The sequence below is a fragment of the Xiphias gladius genome, chromosome 9 (genome assembly GCF_016859285.1).
Source record: "Xiphias gladius isolate SHS-SW01 ecotype Sanya breed wild chromosome 9, ASM1685928v1, whole genome shotgun sequence".
In the NCBI taxonomy this organism is placed as follows: Eukaryota; Metazoa; Chordata; class Actinopteri; order Istiophoriformes; family Xiphiidae; genus Xiphias; species Xiphias gladius.
Genome location: NC_053408.1, coordinates 18,394,203 through 18,413,788, shown reverse-complemented (window position 1 = coordinate 18,413,788; position 19,586 = coordinate 18,394,203). Strand labels below are relative to the sequence as shown.

General features: G+C 39.4%; 1 protein-coding gene across 4 annotated transcripts in view; it reads right to left on the bottom strand.

Annotated features, from left to right (window-relative positions):
• The window catches only part of spata20 (spermatogenesis associated 20), a 49,646-nt gene that overhangs the window by 28,448 nt on the left and 1,612 nt on the right, over nt 1-19,586 (bottom strand). For all 4 annotated transcript variants that reach the window (XM_040135738.1, XM_040135739.1, XM_040135740.1 and 1 more), the window contains exons 3-13: nt 19,467-19,531; nt 19,061-19,215; nt 18,808-18,951; nt 18,000-18,201; nt 17,770-17,900; nt 16,849-16,953; nt 16,204-16,278; nt 14,121-14,333; nt 13,583-13,775; nt 11,369-11,537; nt 6,191-6,399 (exon numbers count right to left, since the gene is read on the bottom strand). In XM_040135738.1, coding sequence (XP_039991672.1) covers nt 6,191-6,399; nt 11,369-11,537; nt 13,583-13,775; nt 14,121-14,333; nt 16,204-16,278; nt 16,849-16,953; nt 17,770-17,900; nt 18,000-18,201; nt 18,808-18,951; nt 19,061-19,215; nt 19,467-19,531 — 1,661 coding nt within the window. The remainder of the gene's footprint in view (nt 1-6,190; nt 6,400-11,368; nt 11,538-13,582; nt 13,776-14,120; nt 14,334-16,203; nt 16,279-16,848; nt 16,954-17,769; nt 17,901-17,999; nt 18,202-18,807; nt 18,952-19,060; nt 19,216-19,466; nt 19,532-19,586) is intronic.

Below are 19,586 nucleotides of genomic sequence, written 5' to 3'. Positions count from 1 at the left end.
TGTACATTGCATATACTGTACAATATTTTTTATGGCAAGCATGAATTCACAATCACATACAGATGCCTGTGAACACCCATGCATGACTGAAATGCAGAAATAATTTGATTTTATCCTGCAGTATGTTTCAGCTCACTGAGCGCCATGGGAATGACGCTTTACCATACACACACATACATTTAAAAAAAACCACACACACACATACACACACACACACACACACACACACACACACACACACACACACACAGAGGCTGACCGAGCAGATCTGTCCGCTCTCCTCATTTCACATACCTGTCCTCTTAAAGAGCCCCATGGAAGAAGGTCACACACATTTTAAGCGATAACAGAAGTGTCTCCAAATACACACACCCACATTGTCACAAGCATACAAAAAAACACATTAAAGTGAGAAAGCAGTCACAGAATAGATCCTCACTGCAATAAAGCACCACTTACACTTTCATCAGTTTTTGAAACTTTATACTGACACTGATGTTGTTGGACTAAAGTGGCCTTGAGGTGATGTATCCTAAATTTTTCGACTTCTTTCAAACAGGAATACAGCAGAATTAGTGTCTTGGTCACAGGAGACAAAAAAGATTTTAACAAACAGCTGAGTTTTTAAATGAAAAGCAGAACAGATACTGTATATTATTTTAACCTTAATCATGAAAACAAATACATGGGAGAGTGGTGAGGCTGTATGGTGTAGAGTGGCAGTGTGGGGGAGGGTATCCATCTTGCAGTGACAGGCATCCATACTGCAGGGTCTGTAGCGTCCCTAATGGGCTTCAACCCTACACAGCGCTGCCACCATAATGGCACAGTCAATCCTCTTAGATGAGAAACCTCTCACACGTCAGCTCCAATAAACACACACAGATGCAGTTGTGACAGCGAGACAAGCAGTCACACACACACACACACACACACACACACACACACACAAATGCAACCATCATCTCTAATCTGTCAACAGTTCTTAACAAGAATAACTATTAACTTTTTCACTTTTCCCCCTCCCTTCTGTGGTATCTTGCTCTTGTCTGAACTATTTGCACCAAGCTATCTCTCACAGACACGTGAGTTAGTGTGTGTGTGTGTGTGTGAGTGTGAGAGAGAGAGAGTGTGTGTGAGTGAATGAGTGAGTGAGTGAGTGAGTGAGTGAGTGAGTGAGAAAAAAGAGTGACTGACACAAACACACACACTCTTTTTTAGGTGAAAAAAATACAGAGCTGTGGCCACAGGAACATTAAAACTGAAAAATCTTCCGGATAGAATTCTCGATTTGGAGGGTTTGTTCTTTATGCTGAAGTCAAATGTTAACACATCAAAAGAAGCCCAGTATACATCAGTTGCAATTTCAAAACTAATAAACAGCAAAATACAAACCACAAATAAGGAAGATCCAAGCCCAACTATGATTTTAGTCTCAAACAGGGTGACCCATCAAGTGCACTTCAGGTTACAATGATGCATCGAAGAGGACAAGCAGGTGTTACTCATGCAGAAGGGCCATGCAAAAAGGATCTAACTTTCCAACTGACAAAAAGAATATTTAAAAAATGGTAAGGAACAAGAAGATACAGGACGATATCCATTAGGATGGGGAAAATACCGGCCGACTGACAGACCATACTATATTAGTAGAGAGGTATTAAGCTGAGTAGAGATGACAAGAGAATAAGAAGGAAAATACAAGGGGGAGAAACAAGCCCAAATAGATGGTCACTGTCAGATAGGGTGACTTGAGAGTAAAAGACAAAAAGAAACAGGCACATAGATCCAGATTGTAAACTTAGTTTTGACAGATCAAAGGTAAATGTCTGCATGTCTACAAGGTGTCAGTTTGTCTGAACTACCAGCAGCCATCAGCTGGAGGAGTGGACTGGGAGCTGTAGAAGGGCTGCAGTGCACATCAAGGTCAGACCCCTTTATATTTATATCCCATCAATCCTTTGTGACAAAAACCCTCTTTTAGCTGCAGACATTGGGAGGTAAACCTAAAATATATACTGAATAAAAGATGGAATTATGTGTAAAGACAGCAGATTGACTGTACACATCATAGATTATAGAAAAGAAGATATAAGGGAGATTTTCACTGATGATACTGACATTTATTTGTTATATCTGTTACATATATATAGTACACTGTGCAAGCACTTTATTAGGAACACCATACTAATAATGGGTAGGTAACTCCTTTTGCTCTCAAAACAGCCTAAGTTCCTCATGGCATGGATTCCCCAAGATGTTGGAAGCAGTCCTTTCTGGTGATTCTGGTCCATATTGACATGACTGAATCATATAATTTCTGCAGATTTGTCAGCTGCACATTCATGCTGCCAATCTCCTGTTCTACCACATCCCTAAGGCGTTCTACCGGACTCAGATCTTGTGAGCGGGGAGGCCACTGAAGTAAACTAAACTAATTTTCATGTTCGAGACGACTTTTGCTTGGTGACATGGATCCTTATCATGCTGGAAGTAGCCATTATAAGATTGCGAATTGTGGCCATAACGGGGTGCACTCAGTCAGCAACAATACCCAGATGGGCTGTGGCATTCAAATCATGATTGACTGGTATTAAGCAGCCCAAAGTGTGCCAAGAAAACATTCCCCGCACCATTACACTACCAGCATCAGCTTGGGTTGTTGACACAAGGCAGGTTGGGTCCATGGATTCATGCTGCTAACACCAAATTCTCATCCTACCATCTGCATGCAACAGCAGAAATCGAGATTCTTCAGACACCATTCTGAATAAACTCTAGAGAGTGTTGTGTGAGAAAATCCCAGAAGATTAGCAGTTTAAGAAACACTCAAACCAGCCCTGGCACCAACAGTCATACCATAGATAAAGTCACTGACATCACATTCTTTCCCCATTCTGATGTTTGATGTGAATATTAACTGAAGCTCCTGACCTGTATCTGCAGGAATTTATACTTTGCACTGCAGCCACATGATTGGCTGACTTGATAATTGTATGAATAAGCAAGTGTAAAGGTGTTCCTAAAAAAGTTCTTGGTAAGTGTATTTTTTATGTATATGTGATGAGCCAATTTTAGCTTATAACAGATAAATGGATCTCTGTGTATATTTCAGTTAGTAAGTAACCAAAAATTACAGTACAAATATAAAAAATTTAGAAACGGTGTCTCAACTCAGTGCTTATCTTACAATAATAATAATAATAATAATAATAATAATAAGTGAAAAATATTTGGTTATGTTATATATTTCTGTGAAAAAAAAAATGTATAAATGATATCAGCTGATAAACATCCAGTATGAGTTCAGCTCTAGTGTAAGCATAAAGCAAGTCTAAAGCCATGCTAGCTACTCTGTGAGGCTGTACTTAGGCACAGCTCAATATTAAAATCAGCATGTTAAAGTGCTTTCAATGACAATCTAGGTCTAATGTTTACTATACTGACCATCTTATTTTAGCCTGTTAGCAAGCCAACATTTGCTAATTAACACTAGACATAGGTTACAGCTGAGGCTGATGGGAATTTCATTAGTAAACCACAGTATTGGACAAATCAAAATTTTTAAAAATTTTTAAAAAGTCAGGGGATCAACAAAGTTGTTACAATTCATCCTGACAATAACATGAATGTCTGTTACAAATCTCATTGCAATCCATCCAATAGTTGTCAAAACATTTCAGTTAAAACCACAAACGTCAACCTCAGGGGATCACCAAAATCATAGATCCATCCTCTGGGCACCATGAATATCTGTACCAAATTTAATGTTAATCCATCAAATAGCTTTCGAGACATTTCACTAAAAAACATGTTTACCCTATTGAAGTGAAGATGTAAGTGAGAAGAGATGCAGCAGAGGCAGACAAAGATTTCAGATTTCCACTGTACATTGTGTGTGCTGTTTCAATTTTTGAGATGCAGATGGACCAAGAGACAGAATGGAGACAGTTTTGAGGGGTCTAGTGATCAAAGTAGCCAAAGAATCAGAGACTCAAAGACTGATGAGTCTTTGAGTGCTATCATGATGGAGGAGTTCAACTGTGAGAAAGTGAGTGATGGCTGCATGGTACTGGAGGTAGACAGAGGAGGTCAATATTCTTCTGCTCCCCTCTTTTATCCTCTAGCTATACATCTATCTATCCATCCACCAATCCTTGCCTCCCTTCTCTCTTGTGGTTGAAGTGTAGCGATGGAAGCGAAACTGGCAGCGGTATTACAGTAGAAGCCTCCATCTTCTTAAGCTCAGGATCAATCAATGAGGTGAAAGATATAGGCATGTGAGACAGAGATGGATGAATAGATGAATGAATGAATGATTACACCCATCCATTAACAATTCTGTTGTTCAAATAAATTATGGCCATTCATCCATGCTTCTTTTTCTTCTTTAAAATCATTGTGGTTAAATTACAGCTCTGTGTTGATAATACCTAACTGTCTGCTGTGGACACATTATACCATGTATTTATTCACCTGTCTGAGCTATCCATCCATCTTTGAACCTGTCTAAGCCACATAGGTATGCTGCAGTAGTCCTGTTAATCCTTCACCTGTCCATCAATCCTTCCCTGCATCTCTCAACCTATTAGAGCCACCAGCATCAATACCTTTCCTACTCAGTTTGGCAGTCCACCACTTTGTTCCACAATGAAATATCCCAACAATTACTGAATGGATTGCTACAAAATGCTGTACAAACATTCATGGTCTGAAACCTACTGACTCTGGGGATCCCTTTACTTTTTCTCTAGCACCACCAGCAGGTCAAACTTATTACTTTTTCAGTGAAATATCAACCCCTGACTTTTTGTCTAGTCCCAACATGAGTTGAAATTTGTTATTTTGAACCAAATATCATGACAGCTGTTGGATGGACTGCCATAAAATTAGGATTAACTGCAATAACTTTGGTGATACATTGACTGCTCTTTTAGCACCATCTAAATACCTGCAAAACTAATGACATTCCCATCAGCTTCAGCTGTACATTTAGTGCTTATTAGCAAATGTTAGCATACTAACCTATCAAAATAAGATTGTGAACATGTTAAACATTATACCTGCTGAACAACAGCATATTAGTGTTATCACTGAGCACATGTTAGCATGCTGAAACTAGTATTCAGCTCAAGCACCTTTGAGCCTAGATGCAGCCTCATAATGCAGGTAGTATGGCTGTAGACTCTTTGTCTTGTTTGTATAATGATTATGGCTTTACAAATGATAGTGATGTGTGATTTAATCAACTCCATCTGGCAACACGTATAAAAAGTTAATTAAAACCCTGATAAAACCCTAATAATTACAGTATTTCTGTATGATTGAATAATACAAGAATGCTAATATATATGATATAATGTCACTTTTATAGTGTCTTACAGTAATATGAATAATGATGACTTTGTATGGACTTATAACATTTAAGGATAGAATTTCTTGAAACGTTTTTGGAGTTGTATGTGAAGCATAGACTTCAATCCATCACACTCCTCTGAAATTCCAGCCAGTCATAACTCTCCAGGAAGTGCTGTATACATTCTCTGGTTAACCTACAGCTTTTAAATTATTTATAAAGAAAAAAATCCCTATAAAGCAAAGGAAAAATTATGGCTGTTCGGTTAGCCCGCTCATTTGTTAGTGCTGGAGTTCTGTGCTCAACTCCATTAAATTTAGTCAACAGGTGATGCCGTATGAAGTTTTAACAAAATACCTCACTTTCGTTTTGCAAGGCCAAATATTAAGGTATTTAACCCATACTAGGACTAGACCCTAGTCTTCTTTGAGGATGAAGTACAAAAAAAACAAACTCAAGTGTGTGTACAGTACACTGTCCGGATGCTGCACTGGGCTCTCACAGCTGAGTTTACCTTTTTCATACTGTCAGCATAATGTATAACAACATACAAAAATCAATTTTTAGAATTTGTGAATCAATTCAAAATTGCATAAGGTAAGAATCGTGATTCTTATTGGAATAGTGTTTTCTCCCACCCCCACAGACCAGATTGTTTTCTGTGTTCTGCCTCTTCACATCATGATGTTAATGTCTATCACACAAAGGGTCATATGAGGCAAAATTTCATTACCTAGGTAATTAATCTCATTAGCGTCCCGGGAAACGTTTGTTTTAAGATCTAGACTGCTGATATGAGATCACTGATGAGAATTTCACTCTATTATCCCTCACCCTCTTTGAGTTGCAGCAGTACAGTGCTGTCGCTTGGATCACTGCAAAAGTACCCTCCTCCCTGACCATCCCAGAAGAGCATGTCCTGCCGGAGCTGCAGCTCCTCAGCCCACTGCAACCACTGTGTCTGCAGCGTGGCCTCATACAGGTCCAACAAGCCACAAATGATGAAGGCATAGTCATCCAGGAAGCCAGAGATAGGTGGAGATCTAAGGAATAGAGAGGGGAAAGTGAAATGAGAATCAGAAGTGGGAGAAAAGCAAGAATGAGGACATTTTTCATTAAGAATTCATTTGTAGATGAATGAAAGGACTGTTGAGATGGGTTACTGTTGGTGAACTAGTTCAGCTTCTTGTTGTTTTCCCTTTCATCTTTTACATACCAAATGCTTGTTTTATAAGCCCTGCAGGAGGTCAAGCTAAGTTTTCTATCAATAAACTATAGAAACCCAGAAGAATTTACTTTAAAGTGAGACCACAAAAGACCTGAAAGAATTATTTGGGACAGTACAGGGCTATATTACGATACACATAGTACACTGAGCGTAATCTCTCCCTAAGGCAATTTTCTCTGTGTGACATTACTCATCTGCCTCCTCTGTGCTTGTCATAGAAGGCATCAGACATTTATATGTGTACACACAACTGTGTACACACAGTCTCTGAAGTTTAAAGTGATGCAGGACAGTAATAAGACAAATCTGACAGCAGTTACACCATCCCACATCCCTCTAGCATCAGTGTGCCACTTCTCCCTACATCTGTCTCACCCCTTTATCCTTACTTTTAAATTTTTGTACGATGTCACATTTTCATTTTTTCTTGCTCTATTTTTCTTCTTGCTCTTCTTACTCTCTACCTGGAGTTTTTTGTCTATTCCAATCTGTCTCAATTTTATAAGCTGTTGTCTGCCACTGGTGTGTAATGGGATTTATTGTTCAGTTGAGAATGACTGAAACACAGAACCGAGATGTGCCCTTCTCACTGACAGCATAGCGTCACCAAACTATCCCCCTAACTCTGACTCAGTTTCTAAACTCTACTGTTATTCCACCCCCACAGTTCCCACAATGGCACCCCATCTAGGTGAGTGCAGGGGATTGGATGATGACAGCAAGCCAGATAGTGCTGTGTCAGGCGAGCTGATGGCTGGTGGTCAAGAGGCTGAAAAAAGGAGGAGATGAAATGCATGAGGAGTTCAGGAGTCATATCTAGGCCTATCTTGCCCCGAAAGACAGACAGCGTTAGCAAAGTCATAAGTTGAAAGGAGAAGGCAAGCACTGTTGCACAGTTCAGGAAACTGCCAGTTTGATATAAATCTAAAAGGGGAAAAAACGATTTGGAATTTGACATCATGGCAAATTTTAAACCAGCTAAGATTAAAAAAAAAAAAAAAACACTAAGTGTCTACAGCTATGCTAATGGATTTGTGACTGAAATTTTGACCTGATGATGGTGCTAGATGCAAAATCAGGGCATCACTAGCCTCAGTGAACCTGAAGTGCGGAGCTCTTTATCAGAGGTGGGCAGGTTAACTAGATGTACTTTTACCAAACCAACCAGTTAGTCTTCGTCCTTGAAGTCTTTTCTCTTGTAAAACCAAAACATACTGCTTGAAATCAGTTACCTTTGTGGCACTTGCCCAAGTAAGTTTCTGATTGTGTCATCTTTTTTTGCCCTCATTCTGGTCTGTCAACCCGTAATGGGCTGATTACTGCCCCCAAGAGGTTGGAGAGCAGAAAACACCCACTACAATCACGGCTGGAAAGAACTGCAGTTGTAGTGGGTGTCTTTCCCCTCCAGTGGCCACTAGGTCCAAAAATAAGCCCATTCGACACTCAAGAACAAACAAGGACAAGCCAAGGTAAGACTTATACTATATCTGTTTTCAAACTATATGTTTCAGCTTTACAAGAAAATAAACTAAAGGATGATGAACTCGTTGGTTTGGAAAATGCACACCTGGTTATTTTCCCCACATCTAATAGAGAGCAGCCATTTCCCTTAGCTTTTCTATGGAAACCACCTGGGGCTGTTTCCCACACAGTGGATTAGGAAGCCCTAAATAGGGCTAGGGGAACACCAGCATCCTCACAACTCATCCTGTTGGGAACATAAATGTCTTTACCAAAATCATTTTGTACCCACCTTAACAAACTCCCAGCTCAGACCTCATCACATTTTTTTTTTCTCCAGGACACCCCCCCCCCCCCTTTCGCAGGATGAAATGTCATCTGGCTGAGGTGAGTCCAGCCACAAGGATGACAAACTGAGACAAGATCTCAAGAGGGCCTCACTTACACACAAACACAAAAATGTAAAAGCCTTTCACAAATACTCAGCCCTTTCATTCACACCTTTAATAGTGCGTGTTAAATGAGTCATTTCCCTGAGAGCAAAGATAATACGCCTTGTCAGTCTACCGTATCAGAGCACTTGGAGGCAGTTTTATGATAATAGCTTCATAATGGTTCCCCCATACTCCAGCTACTTCACTTATGATGAGACTTAGAGGGAGAAACCTATTGGCACGATATTGGTCACGTAAACACATTGAATCCCATCATTTTTACAACAGCTGTAACCTTTTGTTATAGAATAATTGAATATGTTTGCTCGTGCTACAGAATGCATTGTTTAACCTTTATGCGGTGCCATAACATATGAGAGAAATGGTAAGAAGCACAGATAGATTTCCCTGTTTGACTCATTAGTCAGAAAACGTAGCTGGTGTTTGTTTTCCTGTAACAATATGGAGAGCCTTGGAATTTGTCTCACATTCCTGTGTTTCTCTTCGAATTGCTCTTTGTTCACCAAGCCATGTGGTGACACCCTACACTTTATCTTCTGCTTTCTGTCACTGAACCTCTTGTCTCAAAGTGCTCACTACATTCCTCTAAAGACCACAGGATACACTGCAAAAGCAGTGCTATGACTGACTTATTATTTGTGTGTTAAAGTGTAAGTGTGAGGCAGGGAGGTGTAACAAAAGAACATGCTTACTATACCATCAGAATACAAGGCACTCTGGTTAAATAATTAGATATGCTGGCCATTGGGGCTAGTAGTATTAGACACAGCCTGATAACTGTTCTTAAAGGATAAGTCTGGCAATATTCCATATTATTTTAAGAGTCAACAAAGCCCATGAAAAAACCAAGAGAGAATTAATTTTTCTACAAAGTATTGTGCGTGTAACCCAAACCTGATATATCTTAATACTCTGTGCCATTGAGCTCCAACGTGACATGCTGTAGCCACCACGACTGAACAAAATAAAAGCACACAACCTATAGACACTGACAATTCATTAACAAAGAATCTGCAGGAAAAAAAACAACTCACTGCGTAAGTGATATCTGGTATATGCAGTGTGAAATAGACTGCATATGACCAAAGATGTTGACAAATCAAGTAACAATGACTCAACATCACCAGTGTCCCTGTCAGAGTGTTCCTATTCTCAGGCCTCCCTCTGCTCCCTGAAGACAGTAGCAAAAATCTCAATCACAGTGCCAGCTGAGGGCCACAGAAAATCTATGGCATCAGCTCCTCAACACTTCTACAGCCTATTAACCCAGTTAGTCTCAGCACCTACCATTCCTCCTTGTAAATTAGTCCACGGTCCATATGTACCTGGCATGACACAATGATTTACTCATGTATGGAAACTAAACAGGCTTGAGAAAAGGGCCTTTGTAAGCATTCTCAGTGCTGACATCATCCTGAACTGGACAATTATGAATGAGACAGGAGCTGTGGAACAAGGCCAGAGTGTTTTGGCACAAGTGTGCATCTGTTCATGCATGTGTTTAAACTTGTATGCATTTCATCATGCATGTTGTGGAACTCCTGGCCTTTTTTTTCTGCTGATTTGGTGGCACTTCACAATCTTTCACATTAACTAGGACACAGGGCTGGCGAACAGAACAAGGACACCTGGACAATCAACAAGAGACTGTGCATTTATGTGAGTGTGTATGTGGTGATGCTACAAATACCTTCTCAGTCTAATCCAGTGATTGAATGCTGACAATAGCCGATCAAAATACAGTACATATACATACACTTACATAACATGGTAGTTTTTGGAGTAACCTGGCTTCTGAAATGTCATGTAATTGAGAAATTCTTTTGCTTTTGGTTTGGTCAAGAAATTAAACAATATTTTGGTCAGGACCTACATTTCTGCTGGAGAAACCTGATTTCTTAGCCATGTTTAGTTCAACCGAGACTTAAACTAAAAATACGATGAGTAAGTCTAAATAATGTAGACTCCATTGTTGATCAGTAGGCTATTAATAGAAAGCTAAAATTAAAAAAAAAAAATGCACCCAGCAAAGAAAAACTGCATATTCTCTCTCACTGTGCTGTCAGTCCACCACAAACTTTGACCAGGAAAAACCTCTTCAACATCATGTCAGTCAACAGGGATCTATAATCCACTTAAAATATGGCCAATCTTGTTTCAAATATATGATGGAGGGTAGGGGAGAAATCTAATTACTGACTTGTGCATGCAAATGCAGTTTTACAGTAACCAGGTTACTGCAGTGAATGTCAACATGTTTTCTGATTTCCTGCTGTAACCTGATTTATCCCAATAGCCTTGTTTCCTGTTCACATATAACAGTTTTTCATCCTAGCACAGTACAACGACTGCTTATTGATCCTGTACTTAACGTCAAACTCTTCCTTACAGAATTTTCCACAGTGTTTATTGAAACTTGGAGTTAAGTGGATATGAATGCATTACTCTCCCAGAGCTAGAAAGAGACAAATGTTTTTTTAGGGATAAGAACAAACTGTGTAGTTTGAGCTTAAAAGGTAGTTGTTACACAGTGGCCAATAATGGTATTTGACATAAAATATTAAAGGTACCCTCTGAGTTTCTGACCACTAGTGGCACTATGGGAAAATGGTTTGATGAGTGGGTCCCTGCATTGTTTGTATTTTACAAATGCAACACATGCACATTCCTGCCAATGGTTTCAATGGTTCTAAATCTGTTTGTGGGTACAATTCCAACAATTTCACTTCAAGTCACCAGAAGTTATTACAACTAGATAATATATTAGGGTGAAAATTCTAATCACAGGTTTCTTTCTCACTGCTTTTATCTTCTCTATATACAGTGCAGACACACCGTAGTCATTCAAAAAACTAATCAGTCTCTTACATCTGTTGCACCTCCATCTGGTCTCCACGGTAACAGGATCGGAGAATGGTCTGTCGGTCAGCCTCCCAGAGGTGCTCCCTTAGGAAGTTGCCAGCCTGCACAGCCCTCTCCAGCAGGGCCTTGTCCCCCAGCACAGCTCCAACACGAGCATAGGCTGAAAGCATCAGTCCTGAAGATGAAGATTTAGTAGAGATGGTGTTGGTGGTTGTGGTGCAGTGATTAGGTCTAACAAGACTGTTACTCTGTTTAAAACAACATGCCCTCTCTCCACTGAGGTACCAATTGGTGGCCGCACCTCAGTCCCAGATTAGTTATTTTTCCCCACTCTTTGAACTTTCCTTGTTCTTGCTCATTCCTTCACTCTCCCCTCGCTACAACCATTCCTTCCTCCCCCTTTCCCTCCACTCTTCTTTCATGTAGCGTATCAAAGCCTGGTGAGTGCACAGCCTGGTCTTCAAAGTGTTGCAGCTGAGGACAAGTGCTTAATTGAGAGGGTTCTTCATTAGAGAGAAGAAGGGGAGTCTTGTATCTAATTGGAAAGTTCTCTAGATTGCAGAGCCTCATTACCTCACTAACACACTCTGTCTTGAGAAGCCAGCCCTGGGAATGAAATTTGTGGTTGTATGTGTGGTGTGCTTTCTCTTACTGTATTTAATCCAATGCACTGGACAAATAGTGTTGAGGAGTGTCCAAAGTGGCATCCCACTAATGCAAAGTGACAACTACTTTCTCTGTAATAATCTTTACAAATTTTCAAACTTCTGCTGCTAAATGTGTGTATAAATCTTTGGAAGATGAGAGTAAGATTTTTACATACAGAGTACAATATGCAATATTGTACAATACAATATGGGTTATAACAGCTTTTCTATATTTTTTTCTAATGCCCCATGGTTGCCAGGGTCAAAAACATTTTGTTTACGATTCAGAGAAGAAAAAGCAAACAGTATTTTGGTACTTGGGCAGGTAGCGGGGCTGCACATTATCAACTGATGTGGACCAATCTCAATACACAATCAACCAATTTATGGTTGTTTTGGGTCTGGAATGAAAAAGTCAAACAATAATCTGTAAAATGCACAGAACAGGATAAGCAATGAAAACCAAACCAATGATGACAAATAAAATAAAATAAAAATTATTTAAATACACATTGGAGAAAAAGGCACACCTTCCTGTGTATAGGCTCAGTGGGGAAGCACTACAATTTAGCTGTTTTTTTGTTTTGTTTTGGGGGTTTTTTCACAAGAAAGTGTAAAATAGTTAGATTCTCAGAACAGCAACTGGCATCCAATGAGTGACAGCCAATCTGACACAGTTTGCTGAGTTTTTCCTCATCCAAATGTAGGATAGAGGGTATTGTATTCTATCTAGATTGTAAAGCAAATTTGTGATTTTGGGCTATGTAATCAAATTAACTTGATGGAATAATATGAAAGAGAAGCAATAAAGATCTGAGGAGACAGAGAGCAATGTAGGTACACGCTGCAGTGGACACTGTGCTTAAGAATGAGTGCAGTAAAACTGGCTGCACTTGCAAACGCTTCCAACACCAATTACTCCAATGAGGAAAACATGAAGAAGCCTCTTCAGCCTTACTGTACCTTGCTGGCTGATTTCCAGACCACGAAAAGGTCTTATTTGACATGACTTACAGATCTGATCCGGCTGCAGGAGATATTTATTCAGCCTACTGAATGTATACATCACCTTGTACATGTATAATTTAACTTAAGTATAATTAGTTTGTTAGAGATTATTTTTTAATTCTGTTCATTTTATTTTACACAGTACTTTAGAAGTAGAAATTTTGTAAAATTCATTTCATGTGTACAGTAAAGTACCTCATCAGTATGTACATGTGTCTGTTAAAGAGAAAGCCAAAACAAGTCGAAAACACTGTATATTTCAGCTATTATTTATGTCACCTGCTCATTATAGAGATATGGCAAGTAATATTATAATATCACTGCCTCATTAAAATTTGGGACAATTTTTAGTATGTATTGTTTATTACAAGTATTACAAGTTATCTGTTACCAGCAGAAACTAAAACTTTATCAACAATGAACTAAGGGAAAACACATCTCCCTGTACTTGCCACCAAGTCAGCTGGAAGATAAAGATGCACTTATCAAGCTTAACTTGACTGGCATGAGATAATGTTGACATAATATTCCAGTTGCTATAGTGTAAACCTGTTTAGACACTTACCATTCCAGGAGGCCACCATCTTGGTGTCCAGATGTGGGCAAGGCCGACTCTTCCTCACTTCTGCCATTTTGGCCCTGGCAGAGGCCAGGAGCTCGTTGACATTCTCGATACTGATGCCAAAGCGAGCAGCCGTTAACTCCACTGAATAACGCACAATCAGCACATTCTGGCCTTGCAGCTCCCCGTGGGGGTCCTGGCAACATACGGTACAGGATATAAGAGGGTGTTCACAGAAATGAACTCATACTGACTGCAGCAGCTGTCAGTTAATGCCTTAATGGGCCAGCTTTAACACCTAAAATGCTGTCTAAGTAAAATAAAACAACTGATTAAACATTATGCCGTACTTAATTTAAAGGATTACTTTTCATGTAAATATTTACATTCATCGGATCATGTAAACAATATATGAGTGTAGTTTTGCACATTTTTTTGAATGTATCTTCAATCTTTCAATCAATCATCCATCCACTTTTTCATTTTTCAAACCAAGCAAAGGTTGGAAATGGCTACATTACATAATGAAAATGAAAAGTACCTGTTCTGGAGCAACATTGCCCTGCTCTTTGACCCCATAGTGGTGCATGAAGATGTCTGCCTGGGTGGCAGCTCCAGTGGTGCCCTCCACCACATCAGGCAACAGCCCCCGGACTTCTGAGGCTGTCCAGACGCAGAAAGCCCCCTCTCGCTTTTCTGTTCCTCCCGATGCTGGGACAGAGTCTGCATCCTCTGCACTGTAGAAGCCCCCAGACTGTTTCAGACAACAGACAGGAATGGAGGAGGTGGAAGGAGGGTGAGAGCTTCTATTTAATGTCAAGCTAATCTGACTGAACCTCCTATTTCTAAAGAAACACCTAACCTAAGTTTTGACAGTTTACTACAGATTCACACTGTTGTATATAGAAGAGTTAACTAAAATAACCCCCTCTGAAATCTTTAAGGGTGAAATCAGGCTTCAAAGGGAACAATTTTTTGTGTAAATCATGCAATACATGCCTTTTAAACTGAAATAAAAGAAAACAATAAAAACAACTGCAGGTCATTGAGACCATAAGTCTTCATTACGTCATGAAAAAGCCCTCAAGAAACCATCTAAATCTAAAGGTAAATTGCTGGTACTGCAGCAATTTAGTCTTACACTTATGCTAACTTAGAGCACTTGCAAGAGAAAGGTTAAAAAATATTGGTCGAACTCACTGCAGCAGAGGCCAAAATATTTTAACTATTAGTCCACAGTATGGGTGAAGCTCCAAAACAACAGGATCCTACATTTTCCATAATGCAATTCAACTGCATCTTTCATTAGAGCCTCCTTGACTGATAAATGCTTGTGTCTTTTAGACTCCACACCCCAGGTCTGGAATGCACATTGTCAGCTACACTTTGAAAGACACAGTGAAATAAAAAGTACATTTTTTTTTAAGTTCTAATCCTGTATCTCTAAGTTAATTGTTCATTTATCTCGTCACAGTATATGTTAAATATTTGTTTTTAAAAATTATATTTGAGTATTTTTATATCAAAATCCCTTTATTTTCTCTTCCTTTAAAACAAAACATTGTTGATGACTCATCTTCAACTTGGGGGAATTTACATATATTTATCCATGAAAGGTGACACGTTAATCATCCATCATATAAAACCAAACTTCGCTAGTGGGTAGCTAGTAGAGCACTATCATATCAGGAGGTGTGTGCTTAGATTTCAGCTGGTAAAGCTGTGAAAACAAAGAATTTGGTTGAGGTCTGATTTTTGCCATTCATTTCACTCGCCATTTGTTTAATTGCTACTTTAAAATGTCCATGCCAAAGCTGAGATAACCCTAGGGACATCATCAGGGTTATTTTTTTTTTTTTAGAAGATTCCCGGAAGTCATTATACAACTGTTTTTACAGGCTAGGGAGTACACAATAGTATTTATGTATGCCCTGAGAGAGCACCAACATGACTGTCATTTCAAGTATTGAAATATTTTTACAGCCAGGATGAGAACTGGAAGATTTCCTCCCTGAGGGAAGATCCAAGCCATTGTAGCACAAAGAAAGCACGGAACTGTAGTAAATTACCTTTGCGACATTAATTAGTTACTGTATAATTACATAATAAATCTTGGGGAATATAATGATTAATGAACGAGTGCGGTTTTAATTGTGTGCCCCGTTTGCTGCTGTCGACTCATTGATCAGAAAAAAAAAGGGTTGAGCGTAGAGGAGAGCAAGGGTTTAAGAGGCTATTTGTCAATGGGGTCCTAACCCTTCCCCTAGAGGATGAATGAACACAGTGCATACTCACAAACACACAAAATACGCACACTTACTATTTCCTGGTAGGATTTACAGTTAATGTTTGTGCTTTGTCAGGAGCAAAAATAGACGCTCTATTTTTGATGAGTTTCCATTGCCAACATGCATTCCCAAACACTATGTTAACACTAACCCACATCCTAACACCAAACTAAACCTTAGCCCAAATTTCACTCTATATCATCTTAATACATATTCCATGCATATTCCATTACCTTGGTGCCGTAGTGAGGACATGTGGTCGCTGTAAGATCAGCAAGTAAGTAAAAATGCACACGTACAAACAAAGTAGTAGTAGCGAGGTTGTAGATGATTCACCTTGTCACTCAGGTCTCTGGAGACGTAGAGCAGTATGTCCTTAGCCACATCTGCAAAGAGCTGCTCACCTGATACCTGGAAAGCAGAAATACAGCGCACTAAGAGTCATGATTTAACCTTTACATAACCTTAAAGATGATGTAATGTGATTTATATGTAGTATATTACCTGCAGCATTCAATAAGAATGCTGAGGTAGCCTCTACACTCTCACTGAACACAAGAATTTACAGTTTGTGTGTCTCTGTATGGGTCTGCCTTCATGCCTGTGTCCTAATTAACTTTCTGTATCTCAGTCTCTGTCCACTCTGAAAAACAGGCCAGCCCAGTCTATACTCCTGAGAAAACTAAAAATTATGGCATTCAGATTACACTGTTTGTTGCTGCTTCTTAATTCGGCACTGTCCAGTGCAGCGGGAACTCATTATAATCAGAGTGAAATTATCTACTCCTTTTAAAATTTTAAAATATTTTTTCATTAAAAATTGGTAGAAATGGAAATCAAAGATCCTTATAAATCACCCAACTGTGACATGTGTAACAGCAACTCGTTTTTGCTGACTTGGTAATATGGTGATAAATTACTTGGATAAGAGACAGACAGAATGATGTAGGGATAATTACTCTGTCAGGCACGTACACACACCTGGGAGGCCGTTATGTAGGCTACAGCCAGCTGAGCTTGGTCATACAACATCTTCTCAAAGTGGGGAACATGCCAGGAGGAATCTGTAGAGTAACGATGAAAACCCTGAGAGCGAGAGACAAAGAGAGCAATGAAAAAGATACAGTATATACAGTCTATTAGTTACACTTGTCTTTATTACAAAAGTCAGTACTACATGGCTCTGGAAACAACATTCTCTCATGTCATGCAACTTAAGCATATCTAACCTGAATTGAAAAAATAGAGCACTAAAGTTCATGTTTATGTTCATACGAAGAGTCATACAGTACATCTATCTGTTTCTGTAGTGGAGCGTGTCTGTACATGAACAAACTACAGCTGCAAGTAATAATTATCATCAATAAAATTATACTTGTACATCTGTATGAACAGATGTGTTTGTATGGATATGATGATCTACCCTTTGTCCTATATTGCACTCTCTGATGTAACAATAACACTTATGTTATGACGGGAAACTTTTTTCTTTCTTTCTTCTCTTTCTTTTCTAATATGTTGTTATGTTGTTATTAATAATATTGATTAATCTGATGGACATTTTCTTTATTACCTGATTAATCAAATGGACAATTAAATGTCACAAAAGAATGAGAAATTCCCATTATAACTTCCTAAAGCCCAAATGGATGCCCTCATATTGCATTGTTTTATCTGATCAACAATCCACACCAAAGTATAATCAGTTTACTATCATACATGATGGAGAAAAGTAGTAATTATCACACTGGAGTAGCTAGAACCAGTGACTATTTGACTTTTTTCAATGTTAAAACTACTGAAATGCTTCACTGATTATCAAATTAGTTGCCATTAATTTCCTCCCGTCTAACTTATCAATTAATTGTCTACTAGTCTAAGCTCTAGAACAAACGGATGAACCTGTGCCACGTGGTCATGGATGCCTCCCAGTGCCATCATGCGGAGTGTGTGCAAGGCCATCTGAAGAGCCTCGACTCCTTCTGAGGTACAGCGATTCACAGACCAGTAAGACATGAGGAACAGTAGATTTACTATGGAATGAGGGAGAAAGACAGACAGAGAGAAAAAAAAGTGAGGTCCAGCAGGGCTGAAATGGGAGAGATGAACATTCAGGGTTTTGTTGTGACTACCTGGTGTGGGGAACTTGGGAGCGTCTCTGAAGCCTCCGTACTCCTCCTCGTAAGAATGGGCCAACTGCTGAAAGCAGCGATTAGCAACATCTGGGGCCAGAGGAGGACTCTCTCCTGGGTTTGCAGCGACAGCTGTGCCTTTCTTTAGAGCTTCGAGGATCCTCTCCCCACTGGACTCCAAAGCAGGACGGTTGCTCTGCCACTGAGGAACATAAGTCATAATTATCATATGTAGGGATGACAAAGATGGTGCATGAGGCTGAGAACAAACTACACAAAAAAAATTACTGAAAATACTGAGTACATCGTAAAAATGCAGACACTTGAAGATGACATAGATTTGGATTTGTTCACTTTGTCCTCCTCTGCTGCCGCAAAGCCCTATCTTCCCCAATGATATTAATTATATCTCCTGAATTGTAGTATTACTTAAAGAAATAGTTTGACATTTTGGGAAGTACACTTATTTATTTTCTTGCTAAGGGTTAGGTGAATAGATCGATACTACTGTCATTTCTGTCCATTAAATATGAAGCTACAGCCAGGAGACAGTAAGCTTAAAATCAACAATAAGACTAAAAAGCAGGGGGAAACAGCTAGCCTGTCTCTCTCCAAAGGTTAAAAAAAAACTCTGCCTATCAGTACTTCTAAAGCTCACTAACTAACGTATTGTATCTACTTTCTTTAATCCATACTAAAACCAAAGTGTAAAAATGATAAGGTGCAGGTGTAGTAGGGGTTACAGTATGCGTTGCAATACTTCAAGACATGTTTGGCTGAGACGTCCACATTCAAAAAAGCTTTCAACCTGTTCCATGATTCTGGTGAGGACTGTCTTGAGTCCAGGTCTTCTTCCATGGTCTCTAGGAGGGAAGTAGGTACCTCCAATGATAGGTCTAAGGTCCGGGGTCAACCAAACGCTCATGGGCCATCCTCCACCTCCACTCGTCGCCTTTAGACATTAGCAACCAAAAGTCTTGAGACAGTATACGCAGACAAAAAATAATAATAAAAGAGACCTGTATGAGAAAGGTTAAATCTAAGCATACATGCACACATACCTGTACAAAGGTCATGTAGACCTTGTCCACATCAGGTCTCTCTTCTCGGTCAACTTTGATGCAGACAAAGTTGTCGCTAAGGATTCTGCCAATTTCCTCATCCTCGAAAGATTCCCTCTCCATAACATGGCACCAGTGGCACGTTGAGTAGCCCACTGGTGGTCAGGGAGAGAGAGAGGCTCACATGAAATAGACGGTTCGCTTCCAACACAAGCACAACTATAGTAAGTCAGTGTGCAATGATGTGAAAGATGTCATCTCATATCAGAGGTGTGTCTATGTATAATTTACATGGATTTCGATGGACTAAATTGTGTTTTCTCATACTGAAACATAAGGAAATTTAGAGTGAAGTGGCCCCAACATGAAATGCATGTTAATACCAGTTATAAAAGCCGCTTCTTACCCGATAAAAAGATGGGTTTGTCTTCACTCTTGGCTTTGTCAAAAGCATCTTGTCCCCATGGATACCTAATAAAAAGATCATATCAGTCTGTGTAATATCAGCTTTCAGTAAATATGTGCA